The sequence below is a fragment of the Lissotriton helveticus genome, chromosome 3_1, assembly GCF_964261635.1.
Source record: "Lissotriton helveticus chromosome 3_1, aLisHel1.1, whole genome shotgun sequence".
NCBI lineage: Eukaryota > Metazoa > Chordata > Amphibia > Caudata > Salamandridae > Lissotriton > Lissotriton helveticus.
In genome coordinates this window covers 263,136,960-263,157,421 of record NC_136061.1, presented here as the reverse complement: position 1 = coordinate 263,157,421, position 20,462 = coordinate 263,136,960, and the positions used below count along the sequence as shown (strand labels likewise).

The following is a 20,462-nucleotide window of genomic DNA, read 5'->3' as shown; positions in this document are numbered from 1 at the left end:
CGGAACCGGAGTCCCTTTTAAAACACAGGCTAAGTTAGGCCGGTCCTGGTTACAAGAACCGTGCAATTGTATGTGCCTACACATTAATGAGTGATCTGGTGTTTCTGTACACTCCTCCCCATTCAGATAAACCTCCTGTCCGTCTTTCAAACATCTATAAGTAAAAGGAAGGGACCAGACTTCATGGAGAAACGCACTACCTAATGGTTCATATCGACCTATGGCAACATATCGCATACAATTAGTACATTTATACAAAGCAAAAGGTAACGTTATCAAACCGTGGATAAGCCACGTTACAGCGGTGGCCTCTGCCACAGAAAAAGGCAAGGACTCTAATCTCTCAATATGTAACATTGAAAAGGAAGCATCTCGCATGGAAAGCAAGCGCTGCTTGTCAGTTAAATTAAAGGGGGCAAAGAGAGAGTAGACATTCATGTAGGTCCATGGCACCTTGCCAGACTTAAGTGTTTGTAGGGTCCACGCAAATTGCATGATAGAACGCAATTGATTTTGACCATGTTACAATACAGATACTTCATCCTGCACAATATCCACTACAGAAGACACAATATTATCTAACGTGTAAATGCGGGAAGAAAGCATGTTAATACTATTGTCTACTACTGCAAACACTTTTTCTAGATTAGCTTGATCTATAGCTCTAAGGCGTGTCGCCGCCTCAATCTGTGATGTCTTCCAGATTTCATTGTAAATAGCATATATCCACCTTTTTGATCTACCACTAGCCGGGCCTTTTATGAAATCATTGAAATCTACATCATCATTTAGCTTCGCAAGATGCAATTTAACTGCAGACAATTTAGAATGTTTCAGCCAATTTTGACATAATTTGCCCACTGAGTAAGTCGTGACAGAATGTTCAGTTTCAAAACGTGTATCAGGTCTGACCTGTGTAAAGCCACCAGACAAACCCAGAAGACGGTGCTGGCATGAATCAGCACTTCTGTGCCACATCAGCCAACCTTTTGGATCCATACTGGATATGTCAAAGGATGAATTCAGCAATAGGGTCTGTAAGACCCTAATCGAAAACTGAGTATAATTACTCCAGCCAGAATATTCTTCTAACTCAGGGATGGTTGGAGTATTTAATTTTTTAGAAGTAGCCAAACCAAAGCATGTTGTCTGTGAAATAAAGGAATTCAAAAACAACATATGATTCGGGATGAGACAAGCACGGTGCAAAGCCTCAGTGCATTGTACCTGCCAGCTTTTAGAACCCCAAACTGATTTAAGGTCAATAGTTTCCTTCCACAATTCATAGCCGCCAACAGCCAGCTGATCAAGAAAGGACTTCGAGTACAATAATTTGGTATCGGTAAGTCTAACCTTGGACATAGGCTTCTGTGTCATTTTGAAATAAAAGGACTCGGGATGAGACTGATTGAAGTCAGTAAAATAAGTGTACTTTTTCAAAAAAGTACTTGAACTGCCTCTTTTAGGAGTGGGACAATGCTCCCATTGTGTATAATTAACAGTATTCCTTCTAGAAGTAGTTTTATGTAAGAAGTGATTGCCAAAATGTTGAAAGCAAAACAAATCACCATAATTAGCAGATTCTAAGTACAAATCTTCCGCATCGAAGGCAGCATAGTATTTCAAATCAGAAAACAAAGACTCTACGGCCTGAACATCCCAATCATCAGAACAAATGTTTTGTTTCACTACATCCCCCATATTAACTCTAAGCACATTAGGGACATCAACAACCTCAGTAGGGCCATTAATTTGAAATCTAACGGCATCCCACACTATCCCATCAAGGACAGGCCAAGCAGTGATGTTAACAAATGTCAAGTCCCTTTTCAGCCTGTGTGCAGAATGCGATGAGGAAAGGGGGGCCAAAGTTCCGTTGAGATGTCGAATGCATGTTCTTTCCTCGACATAGTGTCCATTTACAATCCGGAAAAAATAAAACACAAACCCAATTGACATAAAAAGGTAAATTGAAAAAAGCACCAGCCAAATATATGTCCAAGGGGGAATCAAAAAATGTTTTTTAAATAAGCTGGCATAAACTGCAAAACGTGAGGGTTTCTTCGAGGCATTGGAAACGGTGTCAAATGAAAATCTGGATTCTGTGGCCAAACGTGTTTGCAGGTCAGGCATGGATAAGTCAGTGGGGTAAACGTAGTCTATTTCATCATGGTCAGTACCAGGCAAAGTACTTAATAAAGGACTGGAAATTGCAGGCAATTCGATGGCCACTTCAGTTTCAGGATTAGAAGCAGTGGGCAAAACTGAATTTCTCACAATGGAAGGACAGGAAACTGCCGGTGTCATGCTAAGAAGAATCGGCCACTCTGTGGATCTTGACATTGTTAATTGAGATAAACCTGTTTCCCTTACGACCAGGAAGTGGTGGTAAAATGACTGTTCTTGTGCCCTTCACTCCAAGGACTGGAACCGGAGCTCGATAGGAAGGACCAAATTCTTTCTTGTTATCGATCTTCTCACGAACCAGTTCTCCAACTTGGGGTAGCCAGCCGACTACCGGGATCTGCAACGCAACATCCGATGTGGAGGGCAAATGTTCCTTTGCAAGACTCTCTCTGGTCTTTTGTAGATCCTGTAAAACATTGCAATGTTCATCTACGTCAAAGGTTGTGGCGCGAGCCACGCAGTCTAGACCGTCACGGTCAGGGAAGTACATCTTGATGCCAAAGAGCATTTCGTATGGGGTCCGCCCACCCAGAGACCTTCTAGGGAGATTATTAAGAGCACGCTGCACGCCATTGAGGTGGGCCAGCCAGTTTCTGCCAGTGCCTATAACTCGAGCTGTCAAAGATTGCTTTAAATCACGGTTCATTCGCTCCACTACACTATTACCCTCAGGTCTGTAGGGAGACGAAAACTTGACTTGGACCCCCATCGAAGTCATGGCATCCTTATACGCCTTAGAGACGAAAGCCGGACCCTGATCCGAATGGAAGGTACCACAGGCAAAAATCCCTACAAAGACACGCAAATCTCTAATGACAGTCCGTGAATCAGCGCTGCGATGGGGCCAGACCCATACAAAGCGTGTGCATGAATCCACTGCTACTAAGATGTACTTATACGCAGTATCAGAGGAAAAAGGACCGCAGTGATCTAAATAAACACAACCTAGCAGTTTATTAGAAATGTACAACTGTGTCTGTGGCGGGCGCGCAGCAGTCGAAGGTTTAATCTGCTGGCAAATGTCACATTGAAGGACATAATCTCGCGTCTGTTTGTACAGCCCCCGCCACCAGAAACGCTGTTGTAATTGAGTTACAGTGGCCGAGACGCCCGCATGCGCAGACGCCACACCTTCATGTAATCAAGTCAGCCCTGCGATCCGAGTTGGGAATCAAACGTTCTCCAACTTCAGGAATTTTCACAAAAGGATCCTTTTCGGGACTTAAGTGGTATGTGTACTTCGAAGGGAACCCCGTAGGATGTTTACCTCCCTTCTCAGTGGCAGCAACAGCCGCCAAGATGTCATCATCAATCTTACTTTTGGACCGAGTAACTGCTGCAACTAAGTATGTAGACACCGCTGATTTCGCCGCTTCATCAGCAAGCGAATTACCGACAGCGTGGACTCCCACACGCTGATGGCCGAGAGTATGAATTACAAAAACGAGTGGCAACGTAGCCTTAAGCTCTGCCACTCGAACCCAGATCATCTTGTGTTTTATTGTGCTACCCTTGGAATCACGAAAATCATTCTGAATCCAAAAGAACAAGTTTTCATTGTAAGACTGTACACAGTAGTAAGAATCACTCACAATAAGAGTAGTCACACTAAGATCAGCGTACTCCAACGCTAGTAAGAGAGCACGAAGCTCTGCCAATTGTGCGGTGCAGTCCCCTAGAGGCTGCGTGTGTACTGCCTTGGACTGGAACTCATCGTTCACCATGGCACCGATCACAATGGCGCATGCGGAAACATAGGCGTGTTTAGAGCCACTCGCAACCTGCGCCGAACCATCAGTGTAAATGATGCAATGGAAGTCCTCCAAAGGTCGCATAGCTAGAGGAGCAGGATGAACGAATTCATACTGCAAGTACTCTTGCGACCGTAATGAGGCGTCAAAAATAAACGTGACATCCTTGGACGTCAAGGACGCAGCCCATTGAATCCACCGAGGGGGCAAAGCTTTTGAATTTGGTACACTGGCTTTCGTGACTGCCTCCAAATGAGGACAGGGTGTTACAACCAACATGCGTTTCCCCTGCGACAGAGCTCGTTCCTTAAGAATCGCCATCTGCACAGCTGTTAAAACCTTTTCCACAGTGGGAAACCGCGTTTCTGCCAAACTGTACAAGTGTGACTTGTAAGCAATAGGTACTGTGTCTCCTTCATTAAAAGTGAGGTACGTGAAACCAACTGTCCCAGGAATTATTCTTATCACCAGGTTGGTGTGGTTATCACGAGTCAGTAAGAATTTAGAAGCGAGCAGATCAGCCTGCAAGGATTGCAAGATGGCTGAGTGCTCAGGCAGCCAGCATGATTTGGAAAAAGTTGGTTGTATCAAAGCATACAAAGGCTTGATACGCTGGGCATATTCCGGAATGTATGTCCTCCCGAAATTTAAAAAGCCCAGTAAAGACTGTAATTTTTTCAGTGTTGTAGGAGCGCGCAATTGAGCGCATTTCTCCAAGAAGTGAGGAGCCAAACCTCTACCTTCATTGTTGAGCTCATAGCCCAGGAACAACACTGTGTACTCAGCAATGTGCGAAGTTAAATTTGTAACCCATGTCAGCAAAGTTACAAATAATCGAATTTACACGACACAGATGCTCCCATATTTCGTTGTCTGTGAGATATATGTCATCCACATACGAGCAAGCATCTGGGTCGACCCTCTCCAAAAGAGAGACTATGCGGGCGGTAAATATACCAGGACTATTCTTATAGCCCATTGGGAGACGCCGGAATTGTTTTTGGACCCCAGCGCATGTAAAACTGGTCCATTGGGAGCTAAAGCTATCCAATCTGTGGGCATAGAAACCGTTGGAAATGTCAAGCGTTGTTTTAAAACGCTTACGCACTAGACTATCCACAAGGGCAGAGCCGTGACTGCACAGTTACGGCAATGCGAGTTTAAATGCCGGTAATCCAATACCAAACGATACGATCCGTCAGGCTTGGTCACAGTAAAAAGAGGGCTATTCATCGGTGACACATGTTTCAATAACTCCCTGATATTCCAATTGTTCAAGGATTGCCGCGACGGAAGCTTTGGCTTCACGCCGGATGGGATATTGAGGTTGAGGCTGCGGCTGAGACCGCAAGGGAATTTCGTGGCTCGGGGACAATTTATCCCAACCACATTGGTTACTGTACAGAGCCGGTGTGAGAGCCCGAGCCCACTCTTCTGCAAAATGCTGCGCATGCTCTTTCGAGACAGTGTTCGCGAAACTGGGGAGGATCACCTCCTCCCCTCGCGGCGCCGTGAGCACAAAAGGTGGGGGCCAGTCAGCCTCCGAAAGCAAAATGTCATACGTAGATGAAAGATTTTCCCAAAACACCCCTTTGATGGTACGTTGTATGTCACCTTCTACTAACAGGACAATTTCATAAAGTCTATCAGGGGGAGCAACTCTTGTATCGGCTGTCTCTATCACAACGTAGACATCAGTCGCTGTCACCCTCAGTAGTGGACGCAGGGCCTCTCTCACTATGGTAATCTCCGCCGCGCTGTCCAGCAAGGTCAGAGCCCACGTCAGATTCCGAAGCCGCGTTCTCACTATCTGTGGCATATCGATGCGCTGTTAATGCTGTGACTTTCTTTTTCGCAAACTGCGGTCTTTTTGGCGTAGAGTCCTCCTGCTTCCCTGTGCCGTCTGTCTTGCGGGGCTGGTCACGTCCTTGCTGACCACCCCGTCCCCTTACGCCTCCTCCACCACCGGTCTTCGGAGCCGATGAGTCCTGAAAGGAACGAGGAGAGCGTTGATCAGAAACCTGAAATCGATCAGGTGATTTAATCGTTGCGCGATCGCGCAAGTCAAAAACTCTCTCAGTCGGCGCAGGCACCTGAGCCGCAGGATAAGATTCTTGAGTCTGCTGTTTCTGCTTCCCCTGATTCTGTTTTTTAGGCCAATTTTGTTTTTTGGACTTGGGCTGGACATCTGCCTGAGCAGACGGCCCCTGCGGTTGTTTTTTCTCTTTGTCAGAAAAATACTTTAGACCCTTACTTGTGCGACCCACTGTTTTATAAGCAGCCACTACAATCCTCGCTAACTGGCGGGGTTTTTCGGCATCGGGAATAGCTGCCAACGCGTTAAACACCTGAAAGTTCATAGCGTCCCCCTTAGCAAGTACGAGATCGCAAACTATTTCAAAGGAGCCACACAGGCGCATACCCAATTCAACCGCTGCTTCCGGTCCGTGATCGTCCTGAACACGTTTAATGATCGTAGGCAGTACAGCCATAGACGGGGTGCCAAAACACCTCGTATAAACAGCCGCAAAAGTCCTCCCCCAGCTTTCACAGTCAACGAGTTCGGGAGCTAAATCTTTAGGTAAACTAATCGTCAAGATTCTATGTTTTTCACCAGGAGTCGTGTTAGGAAATACTGCTTCCAGTTGGGCAAATCTCTCGGCAAGCCAAAAAGGAAAGTCATCCTTATCATTTGGTCGCTTACCAAACACTGCATTGACCATAACCGGATTGAGCTTCAATCCGCCATGTTCCGCTGGAAGAGCCGGACCCCCCGGGGGTCCACTTGGGAGATGACGACCGATGTATTGCACTAATGCACGAATCACGGCAACGGAAACGTCATGTAGCCGACGTACCTCCGCTAGGGTACAATTGCCGCATTGAGGATGAGGGGTAAATCCAGCCAAAACAGGCCAATTTGCGCCTGGAATGGACAAAGGACCTAACCTCGGAGCGGTCAACGAATGGGGTAGGGCGCCACCAAACGCGATGCTGCCAATGATCTATAGGTATTTCCAGTGCCCTGTACGGAGTATATTCATTCGGTACAGGTGAGGCAGTGTAGTTGTGGAACACACCAGAATTCGCGTCCACAGCCGGAAACGTCACCCACGAATAAAACAGTTCGTATGGGTAAGCTGCACCCAGGCACTCACTACCAAAATCACAGCCAAGCCTTCCAATGGGACTTGGAAAGTCTGTAAATGGTTGCGCACCGCAATGCGACTATGCTGCGGGATGTCCACAGGCTGGGCCATGATAACACAGGAACTTAGAAAAACAAAGTAAACTTTGTAGCACAACTGGGTAGTAATTCAAGGAAACCGTTTTAGAAAGATTCAAGCTTGAAAAGACCTATTTCAAAAATAGGTAGGTTTGTCCGACACCACCGTTGTCCGGAAACGACAGTGAAGGGGTTAAGGTTTGAATGATATACTACTCGAGTGTCATGATATAAGACCACCAACGGTTGGGCGCCATGTCGCAGGGTTTCCGTTCTCCCACAGAACTGTGCATAGAGATTTGGAACCTCGGTGAATTAGGGTGACCCAAAACTCACCTCAGTACCCAAAACCCCTTACCAGGCTAGCTACAGTGTCTCATTGGTCATAACAAACTCCCAATGTTTAGACAAACCAGAACATGAACTTACAATACCTCCGGTTACGTGGAACACATGAGCACTCTTTCGTTATACAATCATGTCAAACCACAACGTGGAGTAAATGAGGACGCGTGCACATTTGAAATATTTATTTACTAATGCCGTTTTCTCAAACGCAGTATCTTAGATAATACAAGGAAACATATTATCAGAAGCAAAGTTATCAGCATAGTTACTAGTTCATAGAAAGCAAAAGGTGACAGCATGCTATTATGCTGAAATGAATAAGCGTTAACCACACCTATTTCTCACCCTCCCTAACTAGCATATTATATTAATATCTAAGAAGGTCTCTTTGGGTTTTAGCAGGGCGGGCCCATACCTCAAGATCCTAGTATGAAGAGATCACATCTGCTTCCACCAGCTCTCTCTGCATGCGAACCACATCAAGTGTGTGTCTGTGTTCTAAGCAAAGCAATATAAAAGCAGCCTAAAGCCTAAATTTGGCAGAAGCTGCACTTATGTTATTTCTATGAAGGTGCGGAGATCAGACCTCATAACAATTCTGTATCGTGTTATTCTTGAAGCTTCAGCACTCTCTGTACAGACATAGTTTATTAAGCAAAGCTGATATCGGAGCAATAACATATTATTCTCATGTAAACCACAACGGACTTCTAGGTTGAAAGCTAAATCAACAATTAAGTGTCGTGTGCAGAAGCAGCAAAAGGAAAAATGGCGTTTAAACATTTAATAAGCCTATGCTAACTTAACACATTATAAAGATAAACGGTAGCTATATGACAGTAAAGGTATAGGAGGGAGATAGGATGGATGGAGAGACGAAGGAGAGTTTGGCCAAAGTCAGGCTGGGTAGGTTACAGCCGAGGGGGAAGTCCACAGCCCATCTCCTCTATAGCTATCAGGTAGCTCCACCAGGCATCGGTCAAGTGGCTAGGTCTCAATGAGATAACAGTTAAAGCGCAAAGAGGAGGAATAAATGGAGTGTAAAGGAGAAAGTGGGTGGAGTAAATGGGGTAGGAGGGAGAGTACGACGGAGAGACGAAGTAAGGTCTGCCCAATGTCCGGCTGGGTAGGTGATGGCCAAAGGGGTAGTCCACAGCCCCTCTCCTCTATTGCTATCAAGTAGCTCCACCGGGCATCTGCCAAAAAGCTAGGATTATTAACTCTCACCTCATTCTGTCAGCTGCCTTCCAGGAAGTGCTTCCATTAAAATGTGCAAGGTATGATTCTAAACTCAGCTATGCTCTATGTCACATTCAGTTCTTTTTCTCCTTGAAGCATTATGATTTGTTGTTTAATGTCTGCGTTCGCCCTCTGGCAGATGTTGCCAAAGAGGCTGGGTTGTCTCTATTTTCCTATGCTGATGACACACAGATAATCTTTTCCCTCTCTTTATCTAAGGAATCTGAATAATCTGCTTTTCAGTCTGGTCTGAGGAAAATTGCGTCTTGGATGCAAAATAACCTACTCCGACTAAATGGAGACAAAACTGAAGTCATGATCATAGGGAACCAACAAGATCTCTGGGGACCCCAACACAGGCCCTCAGAAATGGGCCCCTTACCTCGGCCTGTACATCAGGTTTGTAATCTGGGCTTCATCATTAACGACCATTTGTCTATGAAACAACAAGTCACTAAGGTGGCTTCAAATGTTTCACTATTCTAAAGTGGTTAAAGAAAGTTCTGTGGATGATACCCCTCTCTGCTCAGAGAACAGTAGTCCATGCCTTGGTTACGTCTAGGCTGGACTACGGTAATGTTCTGTATTTGGGCTCCAACAAAGCTATGATCCAAAGATTGCAGGTCGTTCAAAATACGGCTGCCAGGCTGCTATGTCATGTTCCGAAGACTGTGTCAGTCTCTGGCTTTTTCCGAGATCTTCATTTGCTAAAGGTGGAGAATCAAATCAAATTCAAAGCCTTGAGCTATATGGACATAAACATATTGAAATTTCTAAACTCGACCATGTAAGAAAGAAATTCATGGGCTCCTGAGGCCATATTGTTCATAGAACCCTAGGGGCATAAATGGCGTTTGTATCCACTTTTTTGCACCCCCCAGGGCACTGTGGTATTACAGAAGGGGTCGCAGACATGTCCACGAACCCTTCTCTAATGAGGGCTGGTCCGGCACACATGTGGTGCCAGCTTGTTCATAAGGGGACATGACTTAGCACAAATGAAGGAACAACCCTTTTCCCAGCACCTTATTGCAGATGCAGTGAAGCCCCTTTGGAAGGGGGCACAGGGGTACTAAAAGCCCTCCAGCTATCCCTCCACAAGTGGATAAATTCGCACACTGCATTCGCATGTGAGGAAATCCCTGCTTTCCTTTCAGAATGAGGCTCGCCAGTTCGCCTTCCACTAAAGCTCAGGCACCTGCACTGTGAATCGTACAATCAGTGAACTTGTTTGGAGAAGTCTAAAACCATATCCACAATTGTGGGAGTAATTACATTTTTCGAAGATTACATGCTTCCCTGCCTAATAATTTTAGAGTGAAATACTTCCAATACAAAGCAAAGGATGAAAATAGGTCATAGACAGAAAACTTTGATTTTATGTTCCCTGTTCTGGGAGCAGCCAATTTGATTTGTAGGGTTCCTATTCTGGGCCATGGGAGTGGAGGGAAGGATTTGGGGAGATGTTGAAGAGAAAATATATTTCTGTTAGTTTTAAGAGTCATTCCAAGGCTTCATATCTGGAATTCTAATGTTTAAAACAAGGTGATTCATCTTTGTGGCCCATATTTCTGAAGGGATTTCTATGGGTGTTTTCTAGTCATAAAGTCATGAAGCCCTGGAGCTAGACTGGCCTTCACTCTGGGGAGTAACCTTTGAGTAGAATTGTCTATCGAAAGGTGATGTGGACGTGGAAGGGAGGATCATTTGGTTCCATTCATGATTGGCAAGCCACCTTGCAGTTTAGCGATCAAGAAATACTCTTTCAACCTGGTAAAAGAGTGAGTCAAACACTCCCGGGTCTACTCGCTGATTCTGGCAGATCTAGGTTGGTGATTGATGCATCAGTTTTTATAAAGTCCTCGATAACATAGATCATTAAAGACTTTATCTACCATACAATCTCTGTCCGTTTTTTGTAAGGGGGTGCTGCATAAGTATTTGTCCTGATGAAGACCCTGGCTAAATGAGCACCTCCGTGGCTGTCCGATATTTTCGAACTATTTGTAATACATTTTGGAGACCTGACAGAAGAATAACATTGATGAAATGTCTATTCATTTTGTCTAATTGACAGCCCAAAAACTTTATTTAGTTAGTTATTTTTTTTGTTCCCTCTGACTTGTTCACCGGTCACACACACTCCGCCATCACACATTTTATGTAGCACAAGGTTTTGAAACAATGTTTATTACCTTCTGTGTACTTCCATGTTGTGGGTTGGCCTATGATCACACATGTCATTGATGATATCATTATTTAGTCACATTACAATTTTGCGTGAACTATGGATTCATTTATGTGTATTTATTACAAATGATGTATATGGTGATACAAATTCTGTACTCTTGGAAAATAATGTGAATAAATAACCTGTTTTTAAATGATTTAGGGTGAACCACAATATTATAATTGTTCACCCATAAGTCCAATTGGGGTCTTTCATATCTAGTCAAAGCAGTGGTCACTTAGATAATATAAGCAAGTATTGCATTTTGAGGCACACTTTTCTTTTTTACAATTTATGCGAAAAAGATGCAGGTGTTAAACACCTGATCTTTAAGTTGCCAGTCTCCTTTGAGAAATAGGAAAATTGCCTTACACAATTTTACCAGACACATGTCTTGCTCTAAATTGTATCTGAAAAAATATTTTATAAATAAAGTTGAAATATAAACTTTTATTTTTACCATTAGTGCATTTTTTTGACAAAATGTATATTTTCAGCATTAATTGTGTGACGCTGTGAAAAGTTTTGTAGGGCCTGTTAAAAATAATTCTTGCAGGGCTTCACATAGCATAAACCTCTGTTTCCAAGTTGAAAAACATATCTGTCATCTAAGGATTAAACACAACCCATGCAGCATCTTGCACCGTCTTGTCGTTTTACGACAATATGAGCTGCCGCATCATTAATAAACAGAACAGGCTTCCTTCAAATCTATAAGTACATTTTTTTATCATGAGTGCAGTGTCAGAAATTGCGGGGCCTGGGGAATAATGTTCTTTCCAGCTCTTTTGATGGTTTGCACAAGACTAAGTAGTTTATGTAAGGTGGCTCTTTTAAGTGTGTGAGATGTGTCCCAAGTAGGAACCCTTCTTCCGACTCAGGATAAGGGAGTTACACTTATAAAACAACCCCTGCTCGCCCACTTGGTAGCTTAGCACAAGCAGTCAGACTTATCTCAGAGGCAGTGTGTAAAGCATTTGCACATAACCAGCAGTAATATAGTGAAAACACTACAAAAGGACACTACACCAGTTTCAGAACAATAGGCAATATTTAGCTGTGTAAAACAAGACCAAAACGATAAAAATCCAACGTACAGTTATTTAAAATACTCAATAAAGCAAAAATAGACTTTGAAAACGTACTTGAAGTTGATATCTCGGTCCGGGCCTTTCAATGAACCAACAAATCCAGCAGTTCTGTCTGATCGTAAGGCAGCTGTGGTATCGGGAAGATCCGTAGAACAGTACCTTTAGAAAAACAGGGCATCAGTGAGCTCCAACGAGCCGCTGTCGCTCTGGAGGTCGGTGCAGGAGTCGTTGGGCCCTTGAAGTCACACGCATTGCAGGTCGAACTCCTTGCGGTTGAAGTCGGAAGCGCCAGTGTTGGAGCTGCGGTGCAAACTTCAGCTTTGCGGCATGTGGTGTCTTCAGGTTGTGGTGCAGGCAGCAGCTCAGTGACAGCGTCCAGTGGCGTAGGTGAGACCAGGGCGGCCGTGCGTAGTGGGGCGTTGCGGTGCTAGCAAGTCACAGTGTATGCAGTGGTGTCGTCGTTGTTGAAGCACTGTAGTCGGCTGACGAAATGGAGTCTATGTCGGTGGGCCATAGCTGCAGTCTGGGACTGGGCAGTGCATCATGTAACTTAAAAGCGGTGACCCGAAACCACGTTGCAGGCAGCGGCGTCGATGGTAGAGTAGAGCGGCGGTGTCGGTGAGACCAGGGCTTCAGTGGGAAGCAGTACGGTGCTCCGTGTTCTCCACGAGCGGTGTCCGCAGGTCATGTTGCAGGCAGCGTCGTAGGTAATTGCGTCGCGTCGTCATCTGGGAAACCAGGGCTGCAGTGTGAAGTGAGGCGGTGCAGAGCGTGGTGCCCACATGTCACAATGCAAGTAGGGGCTCGTGGCAGCGTCGAACAGCAACGTTAATGAGTCGAGGGTTGCGTTGCAAAGGTTGCTTTTTCTTCTGTTGCAGCACAAAACACACAGTTCCGAGTGCTGGTAGCAGATGTACTTGAAGTCTTTGCTGTTTCTGAGACTTTTTAAACAGGGGACAAGCTCGACCTCAAGCCCTTTGAGAAACTCAGGGAAACAGATGTAGAAAACCCAGTCCAGTCCTTTCACTGCTCAAGACAGAAGCTGCCACTGCAGGCACACACAGCAAAGTGGTAGTCTATCCTCACAGCTTCTCCGGCTCTTCTTCTTGGCAGGTTTTTTGATCCAAAAGAGTTCTAAAATTCTGGGGTTACGCTCCCAATATTTTTTTTACCACATGCTCTTTGAAGTTGTCACAAACAAAGTTCCAGTGGCATACATAAACAAGTTCCTTGTGCCTCAGAGCAGGTTTACTCCAGGAGGGGGAGACAGCTTTGTGGAAGGCAGCCACAGACCATTTAGGTGCAAGAGACTACTCCTCCCTGTTGGAAATGGGGGATCTCTAGTTGGCAGACGTGGGTACCTTTGTCCAATTAGGGACCCTTGCTTCTAGTCAGGGTAAGGGGGATACACACTTTAGATAACCCCTGCTTACCACCTGGGTAAGCAGGGGTTGGCAGGAGCAGACAGACTTATCCCATAGGCAATGTGTAAAGTATTTGTACTTAAAACACACAGTGACACAGTGATAACACCACAAATGGACACCACACCAGTTTAGAAAAATAAAGTATCTTTGTCTAAACTCAACAAGACCAAAACAACAAAAATCCAACATACATGTAATAAGAATATGACTTTAAAAAGGGTTCAAGCAACTGGGTCCATAGAAAACTATGGAGGCGTGCTCTCTGTCAAAGTACCTGTAGTTACGATATAATTCACAAGGCCAAACAGCCGCAGAGATGGAAAGTGCTGAAAAACAAAGAGATGTGTCAGTTCCTGAGACCCTGGCGAGGTGATGCGACAGTTCTGCTGCACGCAGCAGAGTGATGCATTGTGCCCGGTCTGTAGGGGGAAGTGATGCGTCGACTCCAAGATGATTCTGGTCTGCGGGAGATGTGTTGTGTAAACTTGCCGCACATGTACAATGTGTGGAAATTCGGGATGCGCCCAACACAGTCAAAGGCACCTCCTGGCAGGTCAGAACTCCCAGCAAGGAAGTTCATGGGAGCTAGGGGTGAAGTCTTTGTGTCCCTGAGACTTCAGAGCAGGAGGCCAGCACACACAGGCCCTTGGAGATCTTCCTCAAGCAGGGGAAACAGTACATAGCAAAGTCCTTGTCTTTTACTTGGCAGAATCAGCTACTGCAGGCCAACCCCAGACGGATTACTAGTAAATAAATTGTTTCTGTGTGGACCCATGATGCAAGTTCAGATCTTTCTAGTGATTGGTTGCTTGGGTGCGAGACATGAGACTCAAGGGGCCCTCTCGTGCTCACTTTTACTACTTCACCTTTATTGCTTTTTGAATTGAATTGAAACTACACTTGTATAGCGCTGTCTACCCGGAGGCCTCGTAGCGCTTATGACAGGAAACTTATTTAGCGTGGGCTCAAGGCAGATCAGCAGGATTTAGCATACAGGTGTGTTTTCAGGGCTTTCCTGAAAGAGAGATGATTTACAGTCTCCCGGAGGGATAGAGGGAGAGTGTTCCAGAGTTTGGCCGCGGTGTGTGAAAAGGAGCGGCCACCCCAGCGGGCTTTCCTGACTCTGGTGGAAGTAGCCAACTGGAGAGTACAGGAACGAAGGGAACGGGATGGAACATAGGGAGTGACCAAGGACTGAAGAATTGCCGGTACGATGGAAGGCCTTGTGTAATATACACATGGCCTTGAATTGTATTCTTGCCGCTATAGGGAGCCAATGAAGTTCCCTTAGGGCATTCCTTGCTGACTGCCATCGGGGAAGGTTGTAAAGTAGACGGGCCGCACTGTTTTGGGTGACTTGGAGCTTCTGGATGGTAAAGGTAGGAGCTCCCATATAGAGGGCATTCCCATAGTCCAGGCGAGATAGTATAAGGGCCTGGACCAGGATCCTCCTTGCCTGGAATGGAAGCAGAGGGAGCACCTTCCGCAACATCCTCATCAACCCAAAACATGTAGCTGCGGTCTTTGTAGCTTGGACCGAAAAGTTCAAGTCTGTGTCAAACCAAATCCCCAGGCTTTTTATTTGGGACTTGGGAATGGGGGGCGGGCCTAGACATGGAGGCCAGATGGATGCAAAGCCCGAGGGAGAGGGGTTGCCCAGTAAGATGACATCTGTCTTCTCCCCGTTAAGTTTTAGACAGGAAGATTGCATCCATCTGGCAACAGCCTCCAGACAGGGGCCTAAGGTGTTGGACGATCTCTCCGGGTGGTCTAGAGAGACCACCAGTTGAGTATCGTCTGCGTAGGTGACAATACGCACACCGAAGGGATGGACTATCCTGTCTAGGGGTTCCATGTAGGCATTAAACAGAGTGGGGCTCAGGGAGGAGCCCTGAGGAACCCCACATCTGAGTGGATGTTTATGGGATGCCACCTCGCCCTCAAAGACCTGGAAGAAACGGTCAGTCAAGAAGGATGTCAGCCATTCCAAGGCCGCGCCCGACACGCCCATGTCCGCCAAGCGTTGTAAAAGCGTGACATGGTTAACCGTGTCGAACGCGGCGCTAAGGTCTAATAAAATGATGGCGACTTTTCCGCCCTGGTCCAACACAGCTCTTGCTTCTTCAGTTACTGCTAGGAGAGCGGTTTCAGTCCCATGTAGAGGACGGAACCCTGTCTGAGAGGCACGCAGAAGGCTATTTGATTCCAAATAGCTCATCAGGATGTTATTTACGTGCCTCTCCAGTAGTTTGCTCAGCCAAGGGAGCAAAGAAATGGGGCGATAATTCGCCAAGTTGTTCTGGTCCAGATTGGGCTTCTTCAACAAAGCCCTCACCATCGCGCACTTCCATAAAGGAGGTACGGATTTAGAGATGATGGAGGTGTTGAGAATGTCCAGTATGACCAGGCGGATCACGTCCATCACCTTAATAAGGGTCTGGGGGGGTGCAGGGTCGTTAGGAGAGCCAGAAGTGATTTTAGAGATAAGTCTGTCCAAAGCCGGCATGTCTAAGAGTGGAATTGTGTTGAGCAGACAAGGGACAGAGGTGACCGCGATTGTAGGGGCAGAGGGTTCCAAATCATTATTAACATCTCTAAAGGAGGAGTATATGGTCTGAATTTTTTGGGAGAAAAAAGTAGCCAGATCATTACAGCGATTTTGGGCACCATCAGCGGAAGGACATTCCACCGGGGGTGAAATGAGGGATTTAACAATTTTAAAAATTTCCCTTGGAGCATTGGCGGCTGCGTTTATTTTGCTACCGTAAAAGGAGGCTTGTGCCCCCTTTAGCTCCTGTTTATAGAGCCTAATAGCTGCTCTATATTTAACCTTCCTGTGTTGGGAATAGTCCTGTCTCCAAGCAGGAGATTATCGTAATTTCTTTGGCTGCTATTTTTGTAACTGCTGAGGTTTTCTGAATTGGCCATAGTCAGTGCAGTCGGCAACCATAATTGTCAATCTTCTCCAAAGGATGTGTTTTCTGCTACTGAAAAAGACAAAATAAAAAAAATCTTTAGGTCTCTGCTTCATTTGGATTTTTTTTTTGGAACTTGAATTCTTTGAAACCAACTGTTTTTGTTGTTAGTGGAAAATGTTTATACCCTAAACTTTTGCTTGTGTTTCAACTCCTGCGTGAAATAAAGAGGTGACGTTGGTGTGTTGACAATCATTAGGAATACATATTTTTTTCTTCCTTTTATTGCAAAAACAAATATATGATAATACATGATCTTTTCTGAAAACAGGAATGGAGCAATCCGTGTCATAGAGCTTTTAATTGAGGACTGTTGTGACGGGTCATTTTTGTTATTTTCAAGGACCACCAAGCCCCAGCAAAATGTATGAAAAGTAAATTGCACCCCACACCGCCTGGTTGATTGCATCCCTTTATGCGCTGCCGTCTCGGGCATCCTATTACAATATTCAATCTTGTTTTCTTTCTTGAAGAGGCTGCCGGAAAAGGGCAACTTCTCGCTGGCCCCATTCCCTAAGGGGACGGGACGCCGTCGCACTCGTCTATTTACATATCTCTGTGCCGCCAGTGATAGGAGTTGTGAAGCACTTCCACACAGTTGTATGTATTAGTGGCAATTGCCGGATGCATTTTTAATTATGAAATCATTTTCACTCCGAAGGAGCGAGCGCCAAGGTTGGGTTATCTTGCGTGGCAAGCCTGACCTTGAAAACCAACTTTACTTATTGTTTAGCGATTTACTTAATTGTTTTCAACCTACTTTTTCTTTATTTATTTATTCTTTTCTTTTTTCACAGGACTGAGTTGTTTCAATCGCTGTTTGGAAAAAATCAAGCACCCATATGAAGAAAAACAATTGCAGTATCGGCGAAGAGACGCTGTCTAGTTCGGAATGTCCCTGGAAGTTTGTGGTCCAGCGCAATGGCTGGGCAATTTGGGTTACTATCAACCGATCCACTGCAAGATGGGATGTTTTTGGAGTTTTAGGCACACACTTTTTATCGTAATTTTCGAAATGGACTTGTCTGTGCAATGAAAAAATCAATCTGGGAAACCGGAAATACCGTTTGTTTTTACCTTGGGGTAAAACATATTTTGTATTTAATATTCTTTTTCTAAAATTAAATGCTACTCAAATATTCTAATTTGAGCAGAGTATTTTTACATCTTTAATTCATGATAGTTCATCACCCGAACCTAGTTTCCAAGTATCACACTATTTCCAGAACGTGAGAGTTTAGATAATTGAAAAATAGGATCAAAATCAGTAATGTGTGGACATTACTTACCTGTACTAAGTATTGATAGAAGCTATTGCTTCAGGTGGTGTTAATGCAATGTATAGCTGCAATGGAAGGGAATGATCGGGTATCAGCATTTGTATAGCTCACATCTGCTACTAGTAGGGTCTCTCTAAGGGACTGCCTCATACAGTGCTCCTACACCAGACAGATATTAGGGCGCTTTACATATAACACAAATTACTCTGTTATATTTAAGATGATATCAAAAACATGAAACAATTTTGAGGAAAGACAATATGTCCTGTTTTGCAAGGAACCAAGGAGGAGTTTAAAACCTTTAGTGCGCTGGCTGAATTTTTGGAGACAGAAAAGATGAGTTTTTAAGTGCTTTCTGAGGTCAAGAAGAGGGGTCTTGGTTCTGATGCTGAGTGGTAGTTACCAGCACCATGAAGGACTCCCTTCCAGAGAGAGATGCAGGGGAGACTGGTGTTCATGGGCAGCTGAAAAGATATTACTTTTTCTAGGCATGTGCTGAAGATCTTGGGTGAATTCCAGTGAACTTTGCAGATGTGCTACTGCGCTGGGCGAGGCTTTCTGCGCCCTGCAGGCACAAGCTACAGCAGTGACATCACTTGAGAGGAAGTGCTGAATTAGAATGTCACGGATCCAGTTGCTTTTGGGGTGCATGAACAGTGGCCCTGGGAGGAGTTACAAGACTCCATGCACTTCAATGGCTGTGGGTGGGGCAGGCCGATGAGGACAAGGAGGGAGAGGGTGGCAACACTTTGTTGATCACCACAGAGGGGCAGGCTGTAGTAGGGGTGTAGGGGGCTGCTCTCGTGGCAGTTACTGGTGTTTAGTACTGCATTTGGTTTCACTATGAAAATATAAACATTATGTAGCTAAACACACACAGAGCTCTTTATCTCCACTGTAGAGGCCCACGAAAGAAAGGAAACAGAGAACAATTGCACTAGTGAACTAAGAGGGAAGTGTGCAGTTAAGCCTCTGCATCAGGGGCATCGTCACCCCTCACCCCTTCCTGCTTTAGCAGCTACAGAGGGAGTGGGGTCGTTGAGGGGCCTCTTCTGTCAGGCAGACAAATGCTCATAATGAACTTAGGAGTGTGAGTGAGTGAAAGGAAGGAAGGATGGATGGCGGTGGGTGGAAGGATGGATGGATTGATGGAACAGTGGATGAATAGATGCAAGGATGAATGAGTAAAAGGATGTATGGAAGAGTGAAAGGGAGAGAGGGTGTATACGTGAAAGGGAGGGTGTATGGATGGATTGGTAGCTGAAGGGGAGAATGGGTGTAGGAGTGAAAGGATGGACCAATGGAAGAGGAGAGAAAGTATGGATGGAATAAGTAAAAGGATGGATGGATAAGTGAAAGCGTAAAAGGGTGGATGGATGGAGTGAAAATATGAATGGATGAGCGAAAGGATGGATGAGTGAAAGGATGGATGTAAAGATGGATTAGTAAAACAATGGATGGATGATTTAAGGGCAGGGTAGATGGATGTCTGGATGAAAGGATGGATGAGTGAAAGGGTGAATTGATGGATGGATGAGTGAGTGAAAGGATGGATGGCTGAGTGAAAGGGTAAATGTCTGGATGGATGGGACGAAGGGTGAATGGATGGGTGTAAAGGTGGATGGCTGAGTGAAAGGGTGGATAGATGGATAAGCCAAAGGAAGGATGATGGATGGAGTAAAAAGATGGATAGGTGGAGCGAAAGGATGGATGGATGGATGAAAGCGAGTGGATAAGTGAAATGATGGATGATTGAGTGGATGGATTGGTAAGATAGGTGGGTGTCCCTTAACCAGTGGCGGCTCTCCTTTATGGGCCCCACAGCTATACTACACCCTCCTTGTTTTGTGGTCCATTTTTAGTGCATCAACAGTGAATAATTATTCACACTATGTACAATAAAAATAAAATGCAGATCCGCTTTGGGTCCAGCAACAAACTGAGGCAGCTAGTGACATTGTTCAATTGCTGACACAGGTGCATGAATGTACCTGTGCCATTCCAGAACTGTGCTACACAAACAAATGATGGACGGAATGCTGAATAAATCATACATTCAAACCCAGTCAAGATTTCTGCGATAAATCCATTATTCTTTTGCTCACCATGCCACCCCAGTTTAGTCCCAGCCATATGCAAATCAGTCTTGACCCTGTGGGTCATGGGAACAGTCCAGACCGAACTGCCAAGCCAGGTCCTCCCTGGACCAGACACAAGCATCCTGGGACCGGTTTCTGGGTATTACCCTTCATCAGTCAGACTAGCTTGAATCCAGCGGCACAGTGAGCAAGGGATCCACGTCTGGGCATACCCATCCCATTTAGGGTGAAAAGTGCTAATCAAACAAATGATGGATGGAATGCTGAATAAATCATACATTCACCCCCGTCAAGAGAACTGGGATAAATCCATCATTCTTTTGCTCACCATGCCACCCAAGTTTAGTCCCAGCCATATGCAAATCAGTCTTGACCCTGTGCCTCATAGGAACAGTCCAGACCGAACTGCCAAGCCAGGTCCTCCCTGTCCATCATTTCTTCTTTTTGCATTTGTCACCCCGAGTAGGACGGGTTTGCAGAAGCTATGACCATGTTGGGGTTGGAACAAATTGTAGAGACCCCTACTCACAAGAAGGGTCATACTTTAGACCTCATGTGGACTACGTCTCCAGCTACTCTACAAACAAAGTGTAGACCCTGTAGCTTGTC

General features: G+C 45.2%; 1 protein-coding gene across 1 annotated transcript in view; it reads left to right on the top strand.

The window, feature by feature from the left end:
- AATF (apoptosis antagonizing transcription factor) overlaps window positions 1–17,619 on the top strand; it is a 509,083-nt gene extending 491,464 nt beyond the window's left edge. The window contains exon 12 of the mRNA XM_078683573.1: window positions 17,272–17,619. Coding sequence (XP_078539699.1) covers window positions 17,272–17,320 — 49 coding nt within the window. The 3' untranslated portion in view covers window positions 17,321–17,619. The remainder of the gene's footprint in view (window positions 1–17,271) is intronic.
- Window positions 17,620–20,462: the final 2,843 nt, after the last annotated feature.